At 48.6% G+C, this 24,650-nt stretch overlaps 1 protein-coding gene across 2 annotated transcripts; it reads left to right on the forward strand.

Moving 5' to 3' along the window:
- Window positions 1-2,174: 2,174 nt before the first annotated feature.
- On the forward strand, window positions 2,175-24,650 carry LOC309396188 (zinc-binding protein A33-like). Of its 2 annotated transcripts, none has more exons than XM_081961081.1 (7): window positions 2,175-2,599; window positions 3,187-3,667; window positions 5,016-5,111; window positions 7,024-7,257; window positions 18,766-18,788; window positions 21,099-21,508; window positions 22,060-24,650. In XM_081961081.1, the coding sequence occupies exons 2-7, from the start codon at window positions 3,248-3,250 to the stop codon at window positions 22,599-22,601; spliced, it is 1,725 nt and encodes a 574-aa protein (XP_081817207.1). In that variant the 5' UTR covers window positions 2,175-2,599; window positions 3,187-3,247; the 3' UTR covers window positions 22,602-24,650. The 2 variants fall into 2 exon arrangements, with proteins under 2 accessions (XP_081817207.1, XP_081817208.1); XM_081961082.1 differs by having other exon boundaries at window positions 2,176-2,377.

Raw genomic sequence — 24,650 nt, forward strand, 5'->3', positions numbered from 1 at the left:
TTCAATCCTTCCTCTTTATTTTGTTTGGATTTATTCAAACCAATATGGCTTCCCAGACCAAAGATCCACTGACTGAAAAAGCCCTAAAGAACATTATCAAAGCAGAGGAAGTTCTCATGTAGACAGAAGTGATGATGAAGTCCCAGGCGAACTGGGAGGAGTACCTGATGCCTGGGCCCATCTCCATCGCCTTGTTACTGGAGCTGGCTTGCATTGCTGCAGGACAAGGAAACTTTGCCATCAGTCTTGCCCCACCCCAGGGAGGCTACAAATATATGAGGTATCCGGACTCCTTCCAGGCTTCCCTGATGCAGGTGAGCAACAGTGGTTGGCATGCCTTCAGCATTGCCCACTAGAATATGGATGGCATTCGGCTCCTTTCTATGAGCATCCCTGAGCAAATCAAGATGATCATCAAGACCTTATTCCAGGATGACCTTACCTTGATAGATGCCTTGCTCCCTGGACAACTGTCCAGCCTAAAATCGATTGCAGACGAATGTTCTTCTTTAGCTAAGGCAGTTGACAATAAGTTCAATGATGTCATCTGTCTGATTGGGGAATTCATAGATAAGTATATAAGTTCTAAACTGCAGTCCGAACAAGAATTGGCAGAAACCAAACACGCCTTGAAAGACCTTATAACTAAGAAAGGCCGCAGCTAAAGACGCCCAAGTGAAAGCAGAGGAATATTACAAGGAAACAAAGAACAGAGTGACCGAAACGTTTGACGGTTATAGAAGAGCAGCAGATAGCATTCCTTCTGACTGGAATGCTGAGCCTTCGGAATTTATTTCAACTTTAAATAAAAGAAACCTTGATGGAGCCAATTGCCACTCTTATATCCTTGCTCAGCTTTACGGAAAATAAGTTGCCTACTTTGATCCACAGCACAAGTGAGGAAGACTGTGGAAGTGAGGATGACTTTATAGCCATGAACAATATCTGTGCCCTCTCAGCTCAAATGTTGGCATTGGTGGATGCTCTTAAAACTGTGGTGGATGATGAAGGTAACATTGACTCGTCTACAATAAAATACACAATGAAATCAAAGCCATATGGACCAAAAAGAAATCTCAGCAACTGTTAGAAAAAATTAGAAAAGAAAGAAAGTGCAGCATGAAAAATTTGGCAGTAAAAATATGTAATTGCATAATAGAAATTTCCAATATATTAATTGCAGCAGTAGAGTCAGAGAACATAAACAAGAAGAAACTGTTAAAGAAAATGGACGTTCTCTCAGATGATATCATTATTTTCGATAGCAGAAGCAAATCCTGTCACCGCACATCCCCTTTTGGTCCCATGGCGCCAAATATGGCCAAATCCCAGAAAAACGTGCAAGAAGAGTCAACGTCGGCAGTGAAAAACAGTGTTTTGAAAATAGAGCAAACTAAAGAAATGCTGAAGATGAGCCAAGAAGAATACCAGAAAAGTTTTGACAACTTAAAGCAGCAGAATAAGGATTTGCTGGATGTGCTCAGTGAAATGAGGAAGTGTGAAACAAAGGAGATTGATTTTGAAAAATCAATCAGTTGTCATAGAAGTTTTGATAAGGAATCCAGAGGCCAAGGACTTCAATTAACACACATTCCTTCTATGCTTCTATCTTGCTAAGATGCCCAAGAATTTGTTTTCCTAACAACCTTAGGACTGTGGAATTATTCTTCCATTTATCTTTTCATTCATCTGTTGATTCTTGCAAGAAATCCAAAATACTTGAGTTCTGTGGTTGCTTAGGAAAGAACTGGGGATGCACAATATTTTGAACGATTTAATTCAGAATTATTCCTTTCTTATTTCAAAGTAAAAATCTGCTTCTTTCTTTCTATTTTTTAAAAAGAGTTTCACAGCCCCGTCTGAAGATCCAGAGAAACAAGGTATCAGCTGTCATCTTATACTTGCTTGTGCTTCCACAGAGTGCCATGAATTCTGGGGTGGGAGGAGGGCGGGAGGCAAGGGGGAAAATGAAAGTTAAGTTTCAGCAGAAGGGAGGAAAGAAGGTAAACGAAAGTTATGTTCTGCGTCTCTTGGAGTGGCTGTTTCAAGGTCATCTGACATACCAGCTGTGTGCCTTCCTGTACACAACTGGTCATTACAAAACTGCATGAACTTGATTGGTAGCACAGAGTGGGTGATGGGAGGTAGCTAAGGGAGGGGAAGCTTCTGGCGTGCAATCCTCAGTTCTGGTTTCACACCACTGCAACGCACTCCTACTAAAGCGATGCCTTTCTCAACAGATGGGGCCGAGGATGTTTTTTATTTAGAGGTTTAATTGGCAGCAGGTCTGACCCATTGAGGGGTTTCCCCTCCGCCCTGCAGCAGGCTGTGAGAATCACCTCGAGGAAGAGGAGGAAGCGACGCAGCCCAGGCAACAGTGAGATAAGAATATTTCTGTGTCCAAAACAGGAATGCAATTTGAGAAAATGTCTCCGGGTTTATCCTTCCTGGTTCACTTTAGGATAAAAACAGGCTCTGTTTTTGTAACCCTGAAAGAAAAGTAGTTTTAGGATTCGTGACTTTGGTGTCCAAGGGAGTCAAACTATTCTCCAAGGCACCTGAGGACAGAACAAGAAGCAATGGGTGGAAACTAATCAAGGTGAGAAGCAACTTAGAATTGAGGAGAAACTTCCTGACAGTTAGAACAATTAATCAGTGGAACAGAAGTTGCCTCCAGAAATTGTGAATGCCCCGACACTGGAAGTCTTTAAGAAGATGTTGGAGAGCCATTTGCCTGAAACGGTATAGGGTTTCCTGCCTAGGCAGGGGGTTGGACTAGAAGACCTCCAAGGTGCCTTCCAACTCTGCTATTGTATTGTATTGTATTGTAATCTATCTGGGTTGGCAGACGCCCCTTTGCCCCAGTCTTCCAGTACTCGAGGGGCTGTCACAGACAAGAGAGGGTTGGCTTATTCTCCAGAGCAGGACAAAAAGTAACAGATGGAAACTTGCTAAGGAGAGATCCAACCTAGAATTAAGGAGAAATTTCCTGACAGTGAGAACAATTAACCAGTGAAATGGTTGCCTTTCCAAAAGTTGTGGGTGCTCCAACATTAGATGTTTTAAAGAAGAAATTGGACAGCTATTTGGCTGGAATAGTATAGGGTCTTCTGCTTGGGCAAGGGGTTGGACTAGAGGACCTCCAAGGTCCCTTTCCAACCCTATTATTCTATGTTTATTCAACAGGCAGAAATAGAAGCAGTTCTAACTTGGGAAAACTCTTCAGTCTCTCTTTGAATCGACCAACATGGCTTCAGTACGAGAAGTGTCCAGTTTCACCGAAGACCTGCTGTGCCCCATTTGCCTCTCCCTCTTTCGGGAGCCCCACATACTGGAGTGCGGCCACAGCTTCTGCGCTCCCTGCCTGGAGCCCTGCATCCCCGAAGGGCAAAGTCACGGGCTCTGCCCCGAGTGCCGCCACCCCTTCGCTTTGCGCCACGTGAACCGAGCCCTCGGCAGCTTGGCGGAGAAGGCCCGGCTTCTGAAGCTGGATGAAAGGGCTCAGTTGAGTGGCACTGCCGTCTGGTACTTCTGTGAGGAACACGAGGAGCCCCTGAAGCTCTTCTGCAGCCAAGATGAGGAGCTTGTTTGTGTCATCTGCCGGGACTTGCCTCAGCACTGGGGACACAACTTCCTGCCCATCAAAAACGCGGTTCAGACCTATCAGGTGAGAACTGGACCTGGGAGGAGAAAGAAGGTGGCCTCTGGTTGAACAAGGCTCTCTTTCTCTCCCTCTCTCAACCTCCCTTCCTCTCTGTCTTTTTTTCTCTCATCTCTCTCTCTCAATTTGTGGAATTTATTTGCCACTTATCTTACCATGGGGCTGCTCAAGGCAGCTTATTTTGCAAGCCAAGATAAAATACAACGGGGTTCAGATCATGCATGAATCATAATAAGTATCATAATAAACAGTGACACTGAAACGAAGCTTTTGAAGCCTCCCAAATATTTACCAATACATGTAAGATAGATTTACACTCTGAAATGCATAGAGAAACACTAATATTTTACTGAATCTGTATGTCACATATATGCAATTCATTTTCCACTTCCTGAAGATTCACTATTTGATCTATTAACCACTAGGTGATTAATGGATTCACTTAACAATTGTGTTACTAACTGAACAACTGCAGTGTAGCAAGGAAGGTCATTAAATGGAGCAAATTCACTTAACAACTGTCTCGCTTAGAAACAGAAATGTTGGGCTCAATTGTCATAAATTGAGGACTACCTGTATTCTGATTTCCCTTGAAGTCAAAAGAAGATTGTGGGTGGATGAAATAATATACATGCATACAGGCACATACACACACACTTAAAACAGTTTGCTTAGTGATTGTTTTAAGTTAAAACGGCATTGAAAAAAGTGACTTATGGCCGTTTTTCACAGTTACGACCACTGCAGCATCCCTATGGTCATGCGATTTACATTTGGATGCTTGGTAAGGGGTTCATATTTATGGCGATTGCAGTGTCCCAGGGTCATGTGATGTACTTTTGTGATCATCTGACAAGCAAAGTTGATGGGGAAGCCATATCCACTTAACAACCGTGTTACTAATTTAACAACTGCAGTGATTCACTTAAAAGACGTAGCAAGAAAGGTCGTAAAATAGGACAAAATTTATTTAACAAATTTCTCACTTAGCAATAGAAATTGTCAGCTCAATTGTGCTCATAAATTGAGGACTACCTTCAGGGAGGGAGACAGAGAGTTTGAGAAAGAGGGAGGGAGAGAGAGAGAAACTAAAAATTCCAGAAGGAAAAAGAAAAACATTTAAATAAATGCAGGGGAACATAAAAATTAATATATTGCTAACTAAATTTATCACAATATAAAACACTCTTAACTAACGAATTAAATGTTAATTATGGCTGATTGGAGGAAGAGCTCTGATGGATTTTAAGCGCTGCTGAGCAGAACCTTTTGGCTGGAGGTATAAAATTGTCCTGTGATCAGTCAAATGCTGGTGTTCATCTTAAGTGAGTTCTGAACTTTCTCTTCCTTGTAGGACCAGCTGAAGGCATCTCTGAAGCCTCTTAAGGAAGGTCTCAAGCGGTTGAAAAGGAGCCAGTGCCACCAGCGGGAGAACATTTTTGAATTAAAGGTACAGCTGGGAAATGGGGATGGTTGGGACTTCCTGTTTAATGCTAAACCGAGTGTATCTTCTCTCTCTTCATCCCAGCAACTATTGCTGTTGATGCTAGTATTTGTGGCTCATTAGTTTAATATCAGGTGTTTCATAGTCAGCATTTAATCTAGGCTCCTGCAATTCAGTCTAAGGAAAAGAAAAGCTACCTGCTTGATTGATTCGCATTCAGATCAACAAAAATTAAATAAATATGCTGTAGTGTGGCAAGTCACTAAAGCTGTCAACCATGCATTTTTCAGAATATTCCATTCTGTTCCCTCTTCCTCTAGGGATCTCAATTTACCGGTAGTTTTAAACATTTAGAAGCACTGTGGTGCTCTCAGCTTCCACAAAAGATACTCTTAAACAGGAATGGGATTCAGCTGGTTCAGACTGGTTCAAGCGAACTGGTAGTTCCAGCAATCAGTTGGCCCCACCCATCCTCTATTCTGTCCTATATTTCCTTTGTTTGAAGTCCAGCTGATTGGTGCGGCAGAGCGGATTGCCGCGTCTCACCTGTTTTACTCACCGGGGCTGCAGGAAAAGGTAAGATTTAGTGCTGATTTCAAATGCAATGCGTGCGCCAAAGTTGAATCCCACCACTGCTCTTAAAACTTTGTATACTGATAGAAAGGAATATATGTAGCTCAGGGTTGTATGATGGGGTCCTTGTGCTTTCTGAACTTGGTTGTTGCTGGTGTTTCACTACTCAATTAGGTAGATCTGTGTGTATATGTGTGCTGTCACTACATTATAAGAAAAAAGGCAAAAAAATTAATTTGCTGGTATTGCTCAGATCAGTGATGGTGAACCTTTTTTTGGCCCCCATGCCAAAAGCGGGGGGGAGCACAGGGGGGAGTAATGCATAGGCATGCCACATCCATAATGCTATGTGCCTGACCAGCGACAACCCCCCCCCCGCTTTTGGTGTGGTTTTTTCACCCTCCGCACGCTCCAGAGACTTTCTAGGAGCCTGGGGAGGGCGAAAACAGCTTCCCCACTCTCCGGATGCCCTCTGGAGACCTCGGGAGCCTCCCTAAAGCCTCCAGAGGGCAAAAAACAGACCTACAGAGAACCTGGAAATTCGGAAATGGTGATTTCCGGTTTTTCCGTAGGGTTGATTTTTGCCCTCCGGAGCCTTCAGGGAAGCCTCCTTAGGGCCCCTGAAGCCTCCAGAGCATGAAAAATGGCCTCAAAAGAAGGCCACAGTCAGCTGGCCAGTGCGTGCATGCGTGCTGGCCAGCTGACAGGGCAACACCTTGCGTGCCCCGACAAATGGCTCCACGTGCCATAGGTTCCCCATCATAGGCTTAGGTAATTATTATAGTGGCATCAATTGATTGATTATGAGTTACCTGGCAGTGAAATGGTTGGTATATAAGTTTAATAAATACATAAAATAAATTATTTGCTATCAAGTAGTTTTCAATCCCAAACAAAATGGAATTCCTCCATGACGATTTATCCCCGAGCTGGTTTTTCAGATCTTCCAATGGGGCTCCCATTGCCACTATGTCCACCATCTTTGCTTTTGCTCTTCCTCATCTTCTCTTTCTTTCTTTCTTTCTTTCTTTCTTTCTTTCTTTCTTTCTTTCTTTCTTTCTTTCTTTCTTTCTTTCTTTCTTTCTTTCTTTCTTTCCTAGTATTAGAGTCTCCTTCAGAAGGTTAGGTCTTTCCATCACATGCCCAAAGAAGTAGGATGTTTTGCATTGTTAGTGCTTCAAATGAAAACTCAAATGAGTTGATTTGTTTCATGGTCCATTTCTTTCTTTCTTTATGGCTATCCAAGGTACTCTCAGGAGTCCACCCCAAAACCAACCCCATTGTGACAGGTGATCATTTCTGTTTGACTAAACCACAATCTTTTGCTCCATCTATGTTTTTCCAGACCTGCTCCGAATCCTTGTCTGATCATATCTCTGGAGAGTTTGCGAAGATGCACCAGCTTCTGAACGACAGAGAGCGGAGTATAAAACAGGCCTTAGAAAACCAGAGAGAAAAGAACTTGGCGCAGATGGAAACCAAGTTAAAGGAACTGAACTGCAAGATGGACTCACGGTCAGAAACTCTGTGCCGTGTGCAGGCTGGCCTTGAATGCAAAGACCACATAAGTTTCCTCAGGGTAAGGAGGACCGGAGGCTGTGGGGTTTTCTTGGGAAGGAGAAAATTGCTGAATGCATAGATTGCACCAAACCATTGTCAGAAGAAGAATTTGGGGTTCCAACTTGAGCCGGGGTGGCACAAGAATAAATAAAAATGAGGAAAGAAGAAATATTTATTCCTCAAAGCAAAACAGTTTGCTTTTAAGAGCAGGCTAAAGTGAAACAGGGTCGAGTGGAAAACTTTCATAGTGGGAGCTTGTCTGGGATGTGCAAGTGTTTATGTGCTGAGTGTATGTGTGTGTGTGTGTTTGCAAAAAAAAACCCCAGTTCTGCTGGGAGACTTAGTTTAATTATCTCTATTTGTATTTTCAGACCTTTCATATGTAGATTAGGCTTGGGTAAGTTATTTCGGGGTTTGAGGAAGTTTGCTAATTTGATTAAGTTGGAGACACTGATTCTCAGACCGTTTTGGATTCTGTTAATATTTTAAGGGAACATGGAAACAGTATAAAGAATAAAATATATTTGGATATAAAATTTTTCACACCATGATTTGTTCAATTAGGGTTTGTCATGACTGACAAAATCCCTTTGTTTTTTTTTAAACCCTTGTAAGCCACCCAGAATCAGGTGTTGGATGGCCAAATCAATTTTCTTAAATAAAATAAGAAGGACTGATTTTCTATAAGAATTGCTAGACTCCATAGTGTTTGTTCATGTGAAAGAGAAATCAATCAGTAGATGTACTTTCCTCACCTCAGGTTTTCAGTAGCATCCCAAGCGCTCTGACTCTACAGTCCTCAATTCCTCAGTTTTTGTGTCTTCTTTATATGTTGTGATAGTATTTCACTGGGATTTTTTTTTCTGATAATAAACTACCATGTTTCCCCAAAAATAAGACAGGGTCTTATTTTTCTGATAATAAACTACCGTGTTTCTCCCCCAAATAAGACAGGGTCTTATTTTCTTTTGACCCCTGAATAAGCGCTTGGTCTTATTTTTGGGGAGGTCTTATTATTTTCCAGTAGAGTGGAGGGAGGGGTCACAGAAGGGGTTATTACAGCCTGATTGGTCCATTTGACTGAGAGAAAACTTCTTAACCTTCGGCTTCTCCCGTTGGTTCCCAGTTTCCTCTCAGTCGGTCCAAGACTCAGGTTTGGTTCCTAGTAGGAGTGTTTATGGTTTTCTAGTTAGTCAGTGTATAATACTTGATCTTGGTAAATTTGGTATTTTTATTTGATTACCTTTAGAAAATTTATTTTTTGTAGTGGGTCTGCCTTGCAGGGCTGTTGTTCGCTGCCCTTTGAAGGCTGGGAGACTCAGTAGAGGGGGGGGGCGCTGGCTTCCTCCCCCCGCTTCGAAGGTCGCTCCGGACTGATGCCTGGTGTCTCGGGCGTGCCGGGCGACCCTACGGCTATGCACATGTTTTTCAGAGAAAGTCGCAGCGCGCTGGGGCTTTTCAGCGCGAAAGCGACAGATCGGCTTCATTTTGAATTTCTTGCAGTCCGGGGCCGGTTACAGCCCGCGGCGGTGGCGCGGGGCTGTTTTTTTCTTGAATTTGGAGGTCTCCTGGTGAGTAGGAGCTCCAGTGTCTTTCTTTGGTGCCGCTGGGGGCGGCGAGCGTGCAAACGGCCGCCCGCAGGCAGGGGAAGCTAAGGGCGAGGTCGGCGGCCATTTTTAGGCGCGCTTTTGCCAGGGACCGCCCAAAGAAGCCGGCAGCCATTTTGGATCACGTATCTGGGCATTGCAGCACGGAGAGGCTGGATACAACGTGGCCGTGCAGTTTGTAGTCTACCGGAGGCCTGGAGCAGGCGATTCCCACCAGCTGAAGGGCTGTTCCTGTTTCAAAATTCATTTGGTGCACGTGAGTGGGGCGATGGCTGATAGAACTGAGGCTCAGCAGGCCTTGCCGTCTCAGGCAGGCGATGATAAGGCTGAACCCACTCCCCCTGTTAGGCCTCGGGCTCCTAGGCCTTCGGCAGAGGACAGACCTTCCAGAGCTCTGCAAAGGGATGAGCTCAGGCGATCCAGGGCTATAGAGAAGGTCATCGAAAGAGCTGAGAAAAGACAGGCCCGGGATCCTGGGCCTAGATCCAGATCTCCACGCCCTGTGGCTTCCTGCCCTTCCCCACCTGTGGCCAGGGGGTTCAGCCCTTCTTCTTCTTCCTCTGCTTCCTCATGCAGATCTGATAGGAGTCAGCAGCGGGGGGGCCCTCGCTCTCCTTCTGTTTCCCTGGGGACTAGAGAGGCAGAAAGGGGGGACCCGTTGGAAGGTACCTCTGCAGGTCCCGTTAGGGGTAGGAAATCCAGCAGGGCCTATGTGGCACCAGACTATGATACTGAAGGTGATGAGGAGGATCTAGAACACCTCCCTGAGAATCTCAAAAGGCTTATTTCTGCAGCCATCTCTAGGGGCATTTCTCAAAGGGACAGGCCCTACCCGCACAGTCGAGTTACTCCCTTTAGTAGGTCCAGATCTAGGGCTTCCTCTCCTTCCCTCATGTGTGAGGTTTCCTCTAGGGGGGAAGCACGGAGGGATGATTGGGGGTTCTCTGAGGAGGAAGATGCGGCCCCTGAGCCGCCTCGTTCTTCTAACCTTTTCCTCCAGGCCATGTTCAAACCCTTACTCAAGAAGGCTAGGAGGACCACCAAGGTGGGCACGGGGGACCCCACAGTCCCACCGCCCACGGATCCAGACATGGTCATGTTCTCAGCGACGGCCACTAATAAAGAGGAGATTCCTGCTCCTCCCCTTTTCTTAGAGGTGGCTACCAGCCAATGGGCCCGTCCTTCCAATTTTTCTCCCCCAGGCAGCAACGACCGTCACGCCTACAACATGGAAAAGTCTTTTGTGCAGGCTATTCAGCTTCCAGCTATAGATCAGCCCATAGCAGCCCTAGTCTCCTCTTCCCCAGTGGTCTCGGGGGATGCGGCAGACAAACTTAAGCCAGAGGATAAGAGGGCGGAGCTCACCTTACGTAAGAATTACAAGGCCTCAGCATGGGCGGTGCGGGCGGCGGCTGCCGCCTCGTACTTTAACCGAACTACGGTCATGTGGCTCCGCCAGCTTCAGGATCGCATTCCGATCCAAGATGAGCGGGTTCACCAGGATTTAGCTAAGATTATGGCAGCGTGTCAGTATTCGGCTGATGCAACCCTAGACGCTGTTAGGTTTGGTTCTAGTGCCTTGGCCACCTCTGTGGCCTCCCGTCGGCTCCTGTGGCTCAGGAACTGGCAGATGGATTATAAAGCCAAGTGTGACCTGGTGGCCGCCCCCTTTGCAGGTCCAAATTTGTTCGGGGCTTCCTTAGACCCGATTTTGGTGGAGAACAAAGATAAAAAGAAGGTTATGCCTACATCCACCAAGAAGGCGGGGTCCCGTAGTCATCCCTATCGCAGGACCCAGTTCAAATCCTATGACAGGGATCAGGATCAGCGTTACCAACCATACAGGCAGGACAGGCAGTTCAATAGGCAGAACTTTCAAGATCGTTCTAGGTATCAGCCGCAGTCCAAGTGGCCCTTTCGAGGGGGGGGCGGCCGTCCCTTCCGCAGGGGGAAATGACTCGAACCCGAGTCATCCCATCGGAGGCCGCCTGGCGCTGTATGCGGACAAGTGGGATCAGATCACATCAGACGGTTGGGTCAGGGCGACCGTTCGCCACGGCCTAAGGTTAGAGTTCCTCTCCAAACCCCCGAGCTTTTTCAAGGTCTTCCCTCCGGCTCGGGACCCGGGACGCCGGCGTCTCATGGACCTCGCTGTCGCCCATCTCCTAGACATCAGGGCGGTGGAGGTAGTTCCGGGGCCGGAGAGGGGTCAGGGCTACTACTCACATCTGTTCGTGGTCCCAAAATCCTCGGGGGGTTGGAGGGCAATCCTCAACCTAAAGCGTCTCAACCGCTACCTAGTCTACAGGCGGTTCAAGATGGCGTCCCTGAAATCAATCCTGCAGGGCATTCGGAAGGGGGATTACATGGCCTCGGTAGACTTGACGGAGGCCTACCTCCACATCCCCATTCTCCAGTCTCACCGGCGCTATCTCAGGTTTTCTCACCAGGGCAGGCATTACCAGTACCGGGCCCTCCCGTTTGGTCTGGCCTCAGCGCCACGGATGTTCACCAAGGTCCTGGCAGCACTGGCAGCTTACCTACGGTCCATTCCGGTGAGACTTCAGTGCTACTTGGACGACGTCCTGGTCCAGGCGGAGTCCCTCCCCAGAGCCACGTCGGATCTTCGGCTGACGATCCGTTGGCTTCAGGAGCTAGGGTTTTCGGTGAACTTTCCCAAGAGCCACCTGTCCCCGTCCAAACAGATCCTCCACTTAGGGACAGTGATAAACTCCGAGTCAGGGAGGGTTTGCCTATCCCCAGACCGCTTGACCAGCCTACGTCGACTGGTCTCCTCCGTAAGAAAAAGAAGGTCTGTTTCCATCCTGACCTTGTCTCAACTTCTGGGGAAGATGGTCTCTTGTATAGGGATTGTGCCCTGGGCCCGGCTCCATCTGCGGCCTCTCCAGTGGGCCTTGATTCCAGTCCAGAGAAGGATGATGAGCAACTCCTTGCGGCCAGTTCCTCTACCAGCGGAGGTGAGGCTCTCTCTCCAGTGGTGGATGTCCCTGGCGCTGCAATAGGGGGCTTGCTTTTGGGAGCCCGAGAGAGTCACTGTGACGACGGATGCCAGCCTCTTCGGCTGGGGGGCCGTGATGGACTCCGACATGACCCAGGGACGTTGGTCTGCCTCGGATCTCCGCCACAACATCAATTGGCTGGAGCTGAAGGCCGCGAGACTTGCCCTCAGGACTTTTCGTCATCACCTGCGGGGGCGCCATGTCCTCCTGCTCACGGACAATGTGGCGACAAAGGCCCATGTCAATCGCCAGGGGGGCACTCACTCCCGTTCCCTTTGGCGAGCGGCGCAGGCGTTGGGCTTGTGGGCAGAGAGACACTTGGCTTCGATAGTAGCGGAGCACATCTCGGGGGTGTCCAATCGTCAGGCGGATTGACTGAGTCGCATGACCCTGGACGACGGTGAGTGGCAACTGGGGTCGGAGTTGTTTCTGAAGATATGCAGCAGATTCGGCATGCCCCTGGTGGACCTGTTCGCCTCCCCCGACAACGCCCAGCTGCCGCGGTTCTTCACCCGTTTCCAGTCTCCGTCAGCGGAAGGAGCGGATGCCCTCAGGAGCCGGTGGCCCCCGGGCCTTCTTTATGCCTTTCCTCCCCTTCCCCTCGTTCCCCGTACGATCAGGAAGGTAGTCACAGAGAGGGCCCTCGTTATCCTGTTAGCCCTGTACTGGCCGAGGAGACCATGGTTCGCGGACCTGGTCCAGCTGTCGGTAGCGGACCCCTGGAGGATTCCCCCAGGGGAGGTCGTTCTGAGTCAAGGGGCGTTGCATCACCCAGGGCCTCAGTGGCTTCATCTGACCGCCTGGCTATTGAACGGGGGATCCTGAGGGGGAGGAGACTATCGTCGGGAGTTATAGCCACCTTAGAGGCATCCAGGAGGCCGTCTACGGTTAGGATTTACAATGCCACTTGGAGGGCGTTTGCAAAGTGGTGTATTCCGTTGGGGTTGGATCCCTCTAGGGCTACCATCCCAGACGTATTGGAGTTCCTTCAGAAGGGGTTAGAGGACGGTCTGTCGCATAATACGCTCCGGCGACAGGTGGCGGCTTTGGCCACCATTCTGGGGGGGGAGGGTTCCCCCACCCTTTCTCGTTCTCCCTTGATTAAGCGTTTTCTTAAAGGGGCGGCCAACATTCGCCCACCCCCGGTTCATAGGTTCCCGACCTGGGACCTCACTCTGGTCCTCAAGGCTCTGACAGGCTCCCCCTTCGAACCTCTTAGGACGGTACACATGCGTCTTCTCACCCTTAAGGTGGTGTTTTTAGTGGCCATTACATCAGCCAGGCGCATTTCAGAATTGGGGGCTCTTTCTTCTCGCAGTGATCTGTGTATAATCCACCAGGACAGGGTTGTCCTGCGTTTGGACCCTTCGTTTATTCCGAAGGTGAATTCTCCATTTCACAGGGCCCAAGAGATTGTGCTTCCAAATTTTTGTCCCAATCCTGCAAGGGAGCAGGAGTTTGTGTGGCATAGGCTGGACGTCCGCCGCGCCGTCCGCATATACCTGAAACGGACGGAGGGCATTAGGAGGACCGAGGCGTTGTTCGTCTCTTTTCAGCCGGGCTCGTTGGGACGTAAGGTGTCCTCTTCCACTATCGGGAGATGGATTAGGTTGGCCATAGTTGAGGCCTACAGTGCTTCTGGGAAAACTCCCCCGTCAGGTATCACTGCCCACTCTACCCGCAGTGCCGCTACCACTGCGGCCTGGGCTACCAGAGCACCTTTCGAGGATATTTGCAGGGCAGCCACTTGGGCCTCTCCTACGCCTTTCGTTAGGCACTACCGTTTGGACGCGTATGCCTCGGCTGAGGCATCCTTTGGGCGGCGGGTCCTCCAGAGGGTGGTGGCCGATCCTTCACCTGGGACCCAGTCTACCCGCCCGGGGACGTAGCTTGGGTATGTCCCTTCTGTGACCCCTCCCTCCACTCTACTGGAAAAAGAACGTTGGTCTTACCTGAACGTTTTTTTCAGGAGATGTGGAGGGAGGGGTCACATTCCCGCCCTAGTTAGATAGACAGGGTCCGGGAGGTGTAGGATCGGGTGGCCCCGGGGGGGCTTTCCCTTGTCTTTGTTTGTTGTTACAGATGCATGCAACGACATCGCGGAAACTGGGAACCAACGGGAGAAGCCGAAGGTTAAGAAGTTTTCTCTCAGTCAAATGGACCAATCAGGCTGTAATAACCGCTTCTGTGACCCCTCCCTCCACATCTCCTGAAAAAAACGTTCAGGTAAGACCAACGTTCTTTTTTGAGGTGCAGGAGGCGGCGAGTGTGGTCACCTCATGGTTGCTGCTGTGTTGCAATATTTCGGGAAGGGCTTATTCTCCTGTGCGCTGCTTAGAGAGTCCAAGCATGGGTTAACACAGTCTATCTGCCCTGGGACTGAGTGAATTTTTCTTTGACCATGCCTCCCTTTGCCTCATTGAGATCAGTTTTAAAAACTCAGTCTGCCCATTAGGACTATTCCTGGGGAGCTCCTCAGTCCTAGCTCAGATAGATTGTACCCCCCAAATTACGCATAGGAAAATTATTTATTAGTTTAATTAGTACCTGTAGGAAATAAATCTAAGAACTCTAAACTTCAAAATTGATTGCTGAGAGGCAGGTAGGACCGCATTCACCCGCTGGTCGCAAGCGGAGTGTGAGAGGGTGAGTTGCTTGTCCGGCGGCTGCCGGCAAGCAAGGGGATGGCGGGAGGCTTCCTGGCCGGAATTTCTCCAACCGCTGTAGTTTCGGGCACCGTGCAGAGTGCTTGAAAGCTCTGGTGAGGCCGGCAGTTCTCTCTTCTGCCCGGCAACAGCGGCGGCCATTTTGAGTCCCTTCGCATGCTTTACATTCATTGGCAACCGTCACTTTGGAGGCTATGAGTGGCACGCGCAGCGGCAGCCATTTTAAAGTGCAAAAAGTCGAACGAGCATCGTTTGGAGCCGCAAGAGCATAATTAAAGCAGCGCTTAAGCCTCTCACCACAGATCGCTGCCTGGAAGTGTTGGACCTACCAACCACTCGGAGATCCCAAGGGCGGCCTGAGGAAGGGTTCTGTCCCGCGGGCATCCCTCACCTCTAGCATTGATCTGCGGGTGCTTCTTGGCCGGCTGGCTCGCGCCTGGTGCCTGTCTACTGAACAATCAACTCCTCTGCTCCTGAACTCACCTCAGCGAGGCCTGCAGAACATCATGGCAGACAGAGGCTCGGAGGCACAGGAGGTGCCAGCAGGGCCCTCCTCCAAATGCAGTAGGCTAGACCCTCCACCCAAAGGGGGGAAGGGAGGAAAGGGCACCACTAAGAAGGCCTCTCCGGGACCCTCAGGGAGCAATGAAACACCCAGGGAGAGGCCCCGCAAGCACAACCCTGCGGAGCAAAAACCTCAGCAGCCCTAAAGGCAGGATAGATCCCCTGACCATGCGGATGCATTGCCAGGCCCACCCTCAGGTCAGAGAGAGGAAAAGGAACCTAGCTCACCTCAAGGGGACAGGTCTCCCTCTGAAGCAGGAGAGAATTCGAGGGAGTCTTCCCCTGATGCCTCCTGGGGTTACCCCGAATCACCCAGCTCGTCCCTCAGGGAGCAACTGGAACCCTTCCAGGGCATCCTCCCAGTGGAGGAGGGAGCCAGTTCGGGTGGGAGCAGGAGCCGGCTCGCTCCGTCAAGATCACGGCCCAGGGAAGACAAGGGCCCAGCACTGTCTGCAGAGATGAAGTAATTGCACAGGCCATCTCCCAGGGCATAGCTAAGGGCATCAGGCAAAAGGATGCTTGTGTGACCGGGATCTCTAAACAGAGACCTTCCCTGGCACAGGCCAGAGACAAGGCTCCAACCTCTCCCAGCACCTCGGTGGCCACTGAAGAATCAGTCTGGGAAGAGAAGGAGGCTGAAGAGTTTGAATTATCAGAGGACGAGGATCTCCCTCCCAATAAGCCAGCCTTCATGGGGTTGTTCAAGCCCTCCCTGTTTAAGTCAATCCTTCACAAGGCCAAAGCAGCCACCGTATTAGGTTCCACTCCTAAGAGTGCGACTGTACAACCCTCCTCCAACAAGGACCCCAAAGAGGGCCTGTTCAAGGAGACGGCTCCTACTCAGTTGATTCCAGTTCCAGATCTATTCATGGACATTGTCCAAAGGCAGTGGGCTCAATCAGGTACCTTGACCAACCCTAGCGGAGGGGATAAATCCCTTTATTTGGTAGAAAACAGGATGGAGGAAGTTTTGGAGTTGCCCGAGGTTTTGAAGTTGCTCCTTGCAGTGGTGGCGGCTCACCTCCGGAATCGCCCGATTTGTCTAGAATGCTACCTAGACGACATCATCATTCACTCCTCAAGCCAAGACCAGGCCCAATGCGATGTTCAGGTGACCATACGAACTCTGCAACATTGACCTCAAATTCTAACCTACCAGCAGACCTTCTGGAAGGTCTCAAAGCTGAAGACAAAGGGTCTGAGAAGGCGTGCCATAAGACACACCAAGCAGCTGCCTGGGCCATCAGGGCATCCACCTCTGCCTCATTTTTCACCAGAGCATCCCTCCTCTGGCTGAGGCAACTGAGATTCAACCCCCCCTCTGGGGGATCTTGGTGGCATCACGATCTCAGCAAAATCATCACCGCTGTAGAGTACTCAGCTGACGCTTCGCTAAATGTGGCAAAGTTCGTGTCTAGAGCGTTGGCATCCAATATAACATCGAGCCGCCTGCTGTGGTTTCACCACTGGCAGGCAGAAATGAAGGCGAAGTGGAAGCTTGCTTCCGCCCCCTTCAAAGGGGGCCAACTTTTTGGCAATGCCCTGGACAAATTTGTCATTGAGACGAAGGACAAATGAAAGGTCCTTCCGGCAACCTTGAAGAAGAATGAGCGCAAGGGCTCCGCAGGAACCCGGCAGGCATCCACCTCCTCTCCTTACCATAGATCCTGCCCCCAGACAGGTGATAGGGGCCAAGATAGGAACTCCTTCAGTACACGGGGTAGGCAGCAACAGCATTCCTTTTGGAAGTCATTTCGTGGCGGCGCCAACTCCCGCCAATTCCGTCAAGGCAAGTGACCATCAACGGGTTCCTCCCATAGGGGGTCGGCTACAACTTTACGCCAACAAGTGGGAGGAAATCACCACAGACTTGGGGGTCCTCAACACAATCAGGAAGGGCCTAGTCTTAGAATTTCTATCCTTTCCCCAAAGGACATTCATTCAGTGTCCGATCCCCAAAAATCCCCTAAAGAGAGACCTCATGCAGACAGAGATTCTCCACCTTCTCGTAGAACCCGTGCCAAAGGATCAGGAAAAGCAGGGATTCTACTCCATTCTTTTCCTGGTCCCGAAAAACTCAAGGGGGTGGAGAGCCATCTTGGATCTGAAGCACCTAAATCAGCATCTGGCCTACAGGCGGTTCAAGATGCAATCCCTCCACGCCATCCTAGATTACATAAGGCAGGGGGACCTGCTCACCTCAATAGATCTAAAGGAGGCCTACCTGCACGTCCCCATCCATGCAGCTCACAGGAGGTTCCTGAGATTCCACTACGACGGGAGGCACTACCAGTACAGGGCTCTCCCCTTCGGCCTCTCGTCTTCAACCCAGGACCTTCACGAAGCTCCTTGCAGTGGTGGCGGCTCACCTCCGGAATCGCCCGATTCGTCTAGAATGCTACCTAGACGACATCATCATTCACTCCTCAAGCCAAGACCAGGCCCAATGCGATGTTCAGGTGACCATACGAACTCTGCAACAACACGGCTTCTCGGTGAACCAGAAAAAGAGCCAACTTGAGCCGACCACACGCATCCAACACTTCGGCACCATCATAGACTCGATCTCTTGCCAGGTATTCCTGTCACCAAACCGTCTGTGGAATCTCCGGGACAGAGTGCATCAATGCCGGCAGTCCTAAGGAACGTGATTGGCATAAGTTGGATGTGAGACGTGCTGTCCGCACTTATGTCAAGAGAACCGAGGACTTCCAATGTTCCGAAGCCTTCTTTGTTTCATTTCATCCTGGGTCCATGGGTCGCAAAGCATCTTCTTACACCATTGGGCGTTGGTTGCGGGCCTGCATTAAGATGACCTATGAACATCAGGGCAGAGCCGTAACAGGTCGCCTGACAGCGCACTCGACAAGGAGTGCCGACACCTCTGCAGCGTGGGCGACCCAAGCGTCCATTATCGACATTTATAGAGCGGCCACGTGGGCTTCTCCCACAACATTCATCAAGAACTACAAAATTGACACCTTTGCCTCATCCGAAGCCTCTTTCGGAAGAAGAATTTTACAAAAGGTTGTAGAGGCTCCAGACACTCTGGACACTGCCCACCCTGGGACACAATAGCTTGGGTAGGTCCCATGCTTGGACTCTCCAAGCAGCACACAGGAGAAAGACCGTTGGCTTACCTGAACGGTTGTTCTCTGGGCATTGCGGGAGAGTACAAACCCACCCAGGGTCTTCTTAAATGTTCAAGACTATTGACTTCGAGCGATCGGGGAACGGCCGTCCTGTACGGATACTTCTTCATTTTTAAAACTGACCTCAATGAGGCAAAGGGAGGCATGGTCAAAGAAAAATTCACTCAGTCCTAGGGCAGATAGACTGTGTTAACCCATGCTTGGACTCTCCCGCAGTGCCCAGAGAACGACCGTTCAGGTAAGCCAACGGTCTTTTTCAGAGGAGAGTTATTTTAGCGCATGTGCTCAAAAACCCAATTGGGCTTATTATCTGGAAGATCTTATTTTCAGGGAAACAGGGTAGGACATGATCTACTGAGAGCAGAATCTGTTGTGCTCCATTAAAATGCAGAATGCTTTGGCAGGAAAATGGGTGATAACTCATGGAAAGAATTATTTTGACTGTTATCTCACCTTTATTTTTTTCTTTCTTCCTTCCTTCCTTCCTTCTTCCTTTTCTCCCTCCTTCCCTCCCACAGGAGGCAAAAGGGTTGCTAGAGAGGTAAGTAGTATTTCTCTTTTCTTATACATCACCTTTTTTGCCACCGTTGTTAAGTGCATCATAGCAGTTGTTAAGTGAATCCAGTGTCCCCTATTGACTTTGATTGCTCCAAGCCAGCTTGGAAAGTCGCAAATGGCCCCCACATGACCCCAATATGGCAACTATCATAAATGCAGGCTGCTTGTCAAGATGGTGGCAGCTGGGCTGTGGCGGTGGCGGCGACAGTGGGGCAGGGGTGGTGGCAGCAGCGGGGCGGTGGCGCTGGCGGCAGCGGGGTGGCAGCGGGTGGCGGCGGCGGCGGCAGTGGAGCCGTGGCAGCGGGGCAGCGGTAGCAGTGGGGATGCGGTGGCAGCGGGGCCACGGCAGCGCCCTGGCCTGGCCCTACAGGGAGAGCTGGGCATGGTGAGGCTGGGAGGCACACGAGCTGGAGGCAGAACAAGTGCTTTCGCAACCTCTCTTTCCAGCCGGGCAGAGCCCCACGCGGCAAAGGCGCTCACATTGCTTGACGCCTTTGGGATACTGCTAGGTTGGTGAGTGGTGCTCTGCCCAGCTGGAAAGGGGTGTTGCTGGGCAGCTGCTCATGAGAGCAGCTGCCCAGCAACCCCCCTCTCCAGCTGGGAACAGTGCCACCCACCAACCTGGCAGTATCCCAAAGGCGTCAAGCAATGTGAGCGCCTTTGCCCCCCTCCCCCCGGCTCCTGGGGCTTTGCACCTTTGGGATATTGCTAGGTTGGTGAGTGGCGCTCTGCCTGGCTAGAGGGGGGGGGTTGTCCTGGGGGCTTATTATTGGGGAAGGGCGTATATTTTTGCCCACAGGAAAAATATGGCATGGCCTTATTATCAGGACATGTTGTGATTTCGGGGAAAGACGATAATTTGAACAAACTTGCAAACAGCCAGACTCGGATATGTTTCTCTTTGCTGCCTGCTTTTCCAAATTCTAATTTATGGCAGTTGGTTAATTAAAACTTCCTGCACAGTCAAGATTAGGTTATCAGTGAGAAGATAGTGCTTTTTTCTTGATTTTTCTTCCTAATTGGAGTTGCTTAAGATATATTAGTTGGAAGAAGTTCAGACAAAGTAAATCTCTCAGAATGTTTGGTTTTTGCTTCAAATCCAAAACCAAATTTAGAGTTTGTATTTGAGTGGGTTTGTCACTTCTCTGCTTTCTCCCTTTATGTCCGAATTATTTCAAACAAATAGCTTTTTTTGTGGGGGAGGGTAGTGTTTTAACTCTTCATTTTTCATTTATTTCTTTCCTTTTGTCAAAATCCAGATCTGTTTATTAATATGATTTGTACTCTCAAGATTCTTTGCCTTTTCCAAGTTTTGATTTATGACTGTGGGTTCAATGAATCTTCTTATTGGTCTTTCATCTCGTCTCCTACACGCTCCTGTTCAGTTGCTTTGGCTGCAACCATGCTGCCACCCCTACTCCAATTCAGAGGGCAAATCTCTGACCTGCAAGGGACCTGTTGCTTCCCCCTGGGGCTGATGAGATGCTGCCCCTTCTTCACCCCCTCCCCCTCCAGGGGGGGTTCTGATCCAAAAAGGATCCTGGAATAGGTTTGTCAGACAGGTTTCATGTGAGGCTCTTGAGCACTCACACCCCACACCCCACATCTGTCCAGCTGGAGAACTTCCAGTCGACTCCCCCTTCTCCTGGTTTTTGCAGCTTCCCTGGGAAGAATTAATCAGATCTGACTCTACTGCGCCTTTTTAAGAAGTCACCCTGTGTTGTGCTGTTCCCTGCTGTGATTATTTTTTTAAAAATGCAAGGGTGCTTCTAATAAAACCAGATTTATGGTGCAGGAGACATTCCCAGGTGTAACTGTCTTCCAATTCTAAATCCTTCCATTTTCATCCAATATTTTGCATGCTATTTTTCCTTCTTGCATAAAATCCATTAAAGAGGTGAAAGGAAAAAAAATGGCAGCATCATTCTTTTTTGATCAGAAGTGCTCAGATACCTTTCTGTAGAAGGACCCAGATGTGATTCCTTTGGGTTTGATAGATAGAGCTGTGGTGGCGCAGTGGTTAGAATGTAGTACTGCAGGCTACTTTTGCTCGCTGTCGGCTGCCTGCAATTTGGAAGTTCAAATCTCACCAGGCTGAAGGTTGACTCAGCCTTCCATCCTTCCAAGGTGGGTAAAATGAGGACCCGGATTGTTTGGGGACAAGATGCTGACTCTGTAAACCACCCAGAGAAGACTGTAAAGCATTTCAAAGAGGCATATAAGTCTAAGTGCTATTGCTATTGGGGCAGCTTATTCTAAAATGGCTGATCCTTGGGATGCTATTTGCCTACAGGCTCCGTAAGGAACAAGGAACTGCGGACAAACCCAAACTAGATGCTGAACTGGTAGGAGAAGATGGGCTGGGGGCCAGCAGTGAAGACACAGGTGAGTGTGAGAATGAGATTGATGAAGAGGTTGATGAGGAGGAAGAGGAGAGAGAAGAAGAAGAGGAGGAAGAAGAAGAAGAGAAAGAAGAAGAGGAAGAAGAAGAGGCAGCGGAGGAAGAAGAAGAGGAGATGGAAGAGGAAGAAGAGAGAGAAGAAGAGGAAAAAGAAGAGGAAGAACAAGAGACAGCAGAGGAAGAAGAAGAGGAGACGGAAGAGGATGAAGATGGAGTGGTGGCTGTAGACTTGAACCTGGGCGAGTTTAAAGGACCTCTGCAATTCTACGCCTGGAAGGAGCTCTACGATGGGCTACAACCAGGTGAGTTGAGGTTTTTAGACCAGATGTTTTGGTGATTGGTTTATTACTTTTATACTCTATTTTTTCGTGAAAGTTCAAGGCTATATACTCCACAGCAATAACCCTGTAATGTGATGATGATGATGATGATATCCATTCAGTCCTGTCCGACTCTTTGCGATTCTATTGGCCAGGAGGTCTCTCCACATCTTCAATCTTGCACTGCTTCTCTGAGTTCTTCTATGCTCTGGCTGGTGTCAGTTTTGATGGTATTTTGAACCACCGTGATCTTTGATGGCCTGGTTTCCATTTACCACTAACTCTTCCAAATGTAATTGCTTAACTGCTCTAATTATCCTATTATATATAATTATACCATCATGTAGTTTGGGCTAAAAGAGAGAAAGGAAGCTTCAGACATGTTGAGGATGGCAGTAGGTTTATCAACAGCTGGCTAATATTATATTCATTTGTGTCCAATTTTTTTCTGGACCAGTTTATACTCCTGCAATAACTTTGCTGCACAAGTCCGCTCTTGTTCATTCTGAATTCTTTCCATCTTCTCTCTCCAGTCCCTGCAAGCATCACTTTGGAGTGCAAGTCAGTTCATCCCAGCTTGGTCCTCGTGGAAGAAGCCACCGGGGTCAAGTTCAATCCTGTGAAACTGAGCTGGTTACAACAGCTGGAGAGCGCCATCTATACCCCGTTTGTGGTGGGACGGAAGGGCATTACCTCTGGGCGCTTCTACTGGGAGATCGAGGTTGGGGACAGCACCGATTGGATAGTGGGGATGGTCAAAAGCTTTGTGAAGCGCAAGAAGCAGCTGAGCATTCTGCCCAAGGAAGGGGTGTGGGCTATTGCGCTGAAGGCGGGAGAGTACCAAGCTCTGAGTGAGCCCCGTACGCCCCTCTCGGTCTGCGGGAGGATGGAAAAAGTTGGGGTCTACCTGGACATTGAAGGGGGGCAGCTCTCTTTTTACAACAGCAGCAGCATGTCCCACCTCTACACCTTCCAAGCGTGCTTCCAGGATGACCTTTCCAAGCCTGCTTCCATGCTGCCCTTACTCAGCACTCGAAGCAAGTACCCCCTCTTGATGTGGAACGTGGAGCTTTGAGAGCTTAGCTCAGGGTGTAGCATTGCAAAGAACAGCCTGGTGAAAGTTGAGAACATTGAGGTGCGTTAGGGTGGCTGTTTTAAGAGAAAGCCCATTCTATTCCCTCTTTGCAAGCAATCACTTGAAGATTTGAAACTGGTTTGACCTGACTATTGTGGTCTACGATGGTTGTTCTAGGCACAGAGGGTGCTATAGGTGTAGCTTTCAAGTTGACCTTCTGTTTCCCACATGTTTAACTTCCTTGATGCATTGACTGTAGTGAGGGTAGAGGTTGCCTCTGTCCACCTGTGGTGCAAGATTTTCACCTCCTTTCAATGGGTCCCACTGCAGGCAAAAATGATGAAGGCAAGCCATACTTCCTGCCCTTGGTTGGGAAGGCCTTAGTAGAAATGTTCAAATATTCAAATTCTGGGTTGTGTTTGTATCTGCAACAATTGATGGTTTTCCTCATCACCCTATAATGCTACAACTAGACACAAAGACAATTGCCCGTCCGTCCCCGATGCCATCATCATGCTAAAGAACTAAGAACCACAATACTGTCTTATGCTCTGGGATGTCAAACTTATGCCCTGGGATGTATTACTATTATCCTTCTCATATTTCCTATTACCTATTCCTTTAGCATATTATAACTATAACTTTCTTGTTTGTATCTCATGGTTTATATTGATTGCTTTTATTTAGTATCCCATTATGTTTTATGTTGATTGCTAACTTAGTATCTATGATGATCAGTGCTGTATTTTATGATTTATGATGATTGTATTTTATGATTATAATCATGATTTATCACTTGTTGCTTATATGTACACGGAGAGCTTATGCACTGGAGAGAAATTCCTTGTGTGTCCAGTCACATTTGGCCAATAAACAATTTTATTCTAATTCTTATTCTAAGTCTGTCCCACCCCATTCATTCCAATTCAACTCTATCCTGTTCATTATGTATATTATGTATCTATCATCTAGAAAAAGTCAGTCTTGGTATAGAATGAAAGATTTGGACAAATGAGAAAATATGGACTTGGACTGAAAGGAACATAGAAGTAAAGGTAAAATTTCCCCTCACACATATGTACTAGTCGTCCCTGACTCTAGGGGGGGTGCTTATCTCTGTTCCAAAGCCAAAGGCTCACAGAACGCTGTTACCTTCCCATCAAGGTGGTCCCTATTTTTCTACTTGCATCATTACATGCTTTCGAACTGCTAGGTTGGCAAAAGCTGGGACAAGTAATGGTAGCTCACTCTGTTGCGCGGTGCTAGGGATTCGAACTGCTGAACTGCCAACTTTTTTGATCGACAAGCTCAGCCTCTGAGCCACCACGTCCCCATTTTGGGTCTGGAAGGCTTCTTGCACCATTCTGGAAGTTCAAATGGGGCACGCAGGGGACTCCTAGGAGCGAGGGGCAAGGAGGGGCAGGGCCAGCCAGAGGTGGGATTAGCCAGTCTTCCAAACTGGTAAAAACCTTAACAACTGGTTCTCTTGTACCGGTGCGAACCAGCTGCAGTCCACCTCTGCATGTGATGTATCTCAACTTTTTTCCCCTTGCTAAACCGAGAGTGGGCGTGGCCAGCGCTTGAAAACATTTGGCCTGTGGGCCGTTTAGTTTGACACCCCTGTGTTAGGGTGAGGAAGAAGGAAAAACTAGGCCTCAAACTTTGGTTCATTATAAGTGCAAAGTTTGGTCAAGGAAGGAGAAAAATGCAGACAGCTGCAGGTTGGGATAGCTGATGTATGACATTTATATTTTTATCTTTAGGCACAGACAGACCATGAGGGGTGTATCCTGTTTATCAGTCAAGGACAGGGGACAGTTCCTCCTTTTTCTTGCAGATGTCTGTAGATTATAAACTGCCTACTAACATATTTTTATTCTTGTCTTTTCTGTACTTTTCCATGTATCCTTTCACCATATTTGGCAAATGTATGTATACGTATATGCTTACGTCAATTTGGCTATATAAGATTGTTGGAGTAGGCTGTTCGGGGTTCAGACCCCACTTATTTTGTTTGAACCTGCGCAATAAACTTTCTTGCATTACATA

The sequence above is a fragment of the Natrix helvetica genome, assembly GCF_964273705.1.
Source record: "Natrix helvetica genome assembly, chromosome: 1".
NCBI classification, from domain to species: domain Eukaryota; kingdom Metazoa; phylum Chordata; class Lepidosauria; order Squamata; family Natricidae; genus Natrix; species Natrix helvetica.

Coding starts and splice junctions, on each gene's coding strand:
- LOC309396188 (XM_081961081.1), top strand. CDS start 3,248: ATGGCTTCAGTACGAGAAGTGTCCAGTTTCACCGAAGACCTGCTGTGC. Junction 7,258..18,765: donor ACCACATAAGTTTCCTCAGG/GTAAGGAGGACC, acceptor TCCCTCCCACAG/GAGGCAAAAGGGTTGCTAGA. Junction 18,789..21,098: donor GCAAAAGGGTTGCTAGAGAG/GTAAGTAGTATT, acceptor ATTTGCCTACAG/GCTCCGTAAGGAACAAGGAA.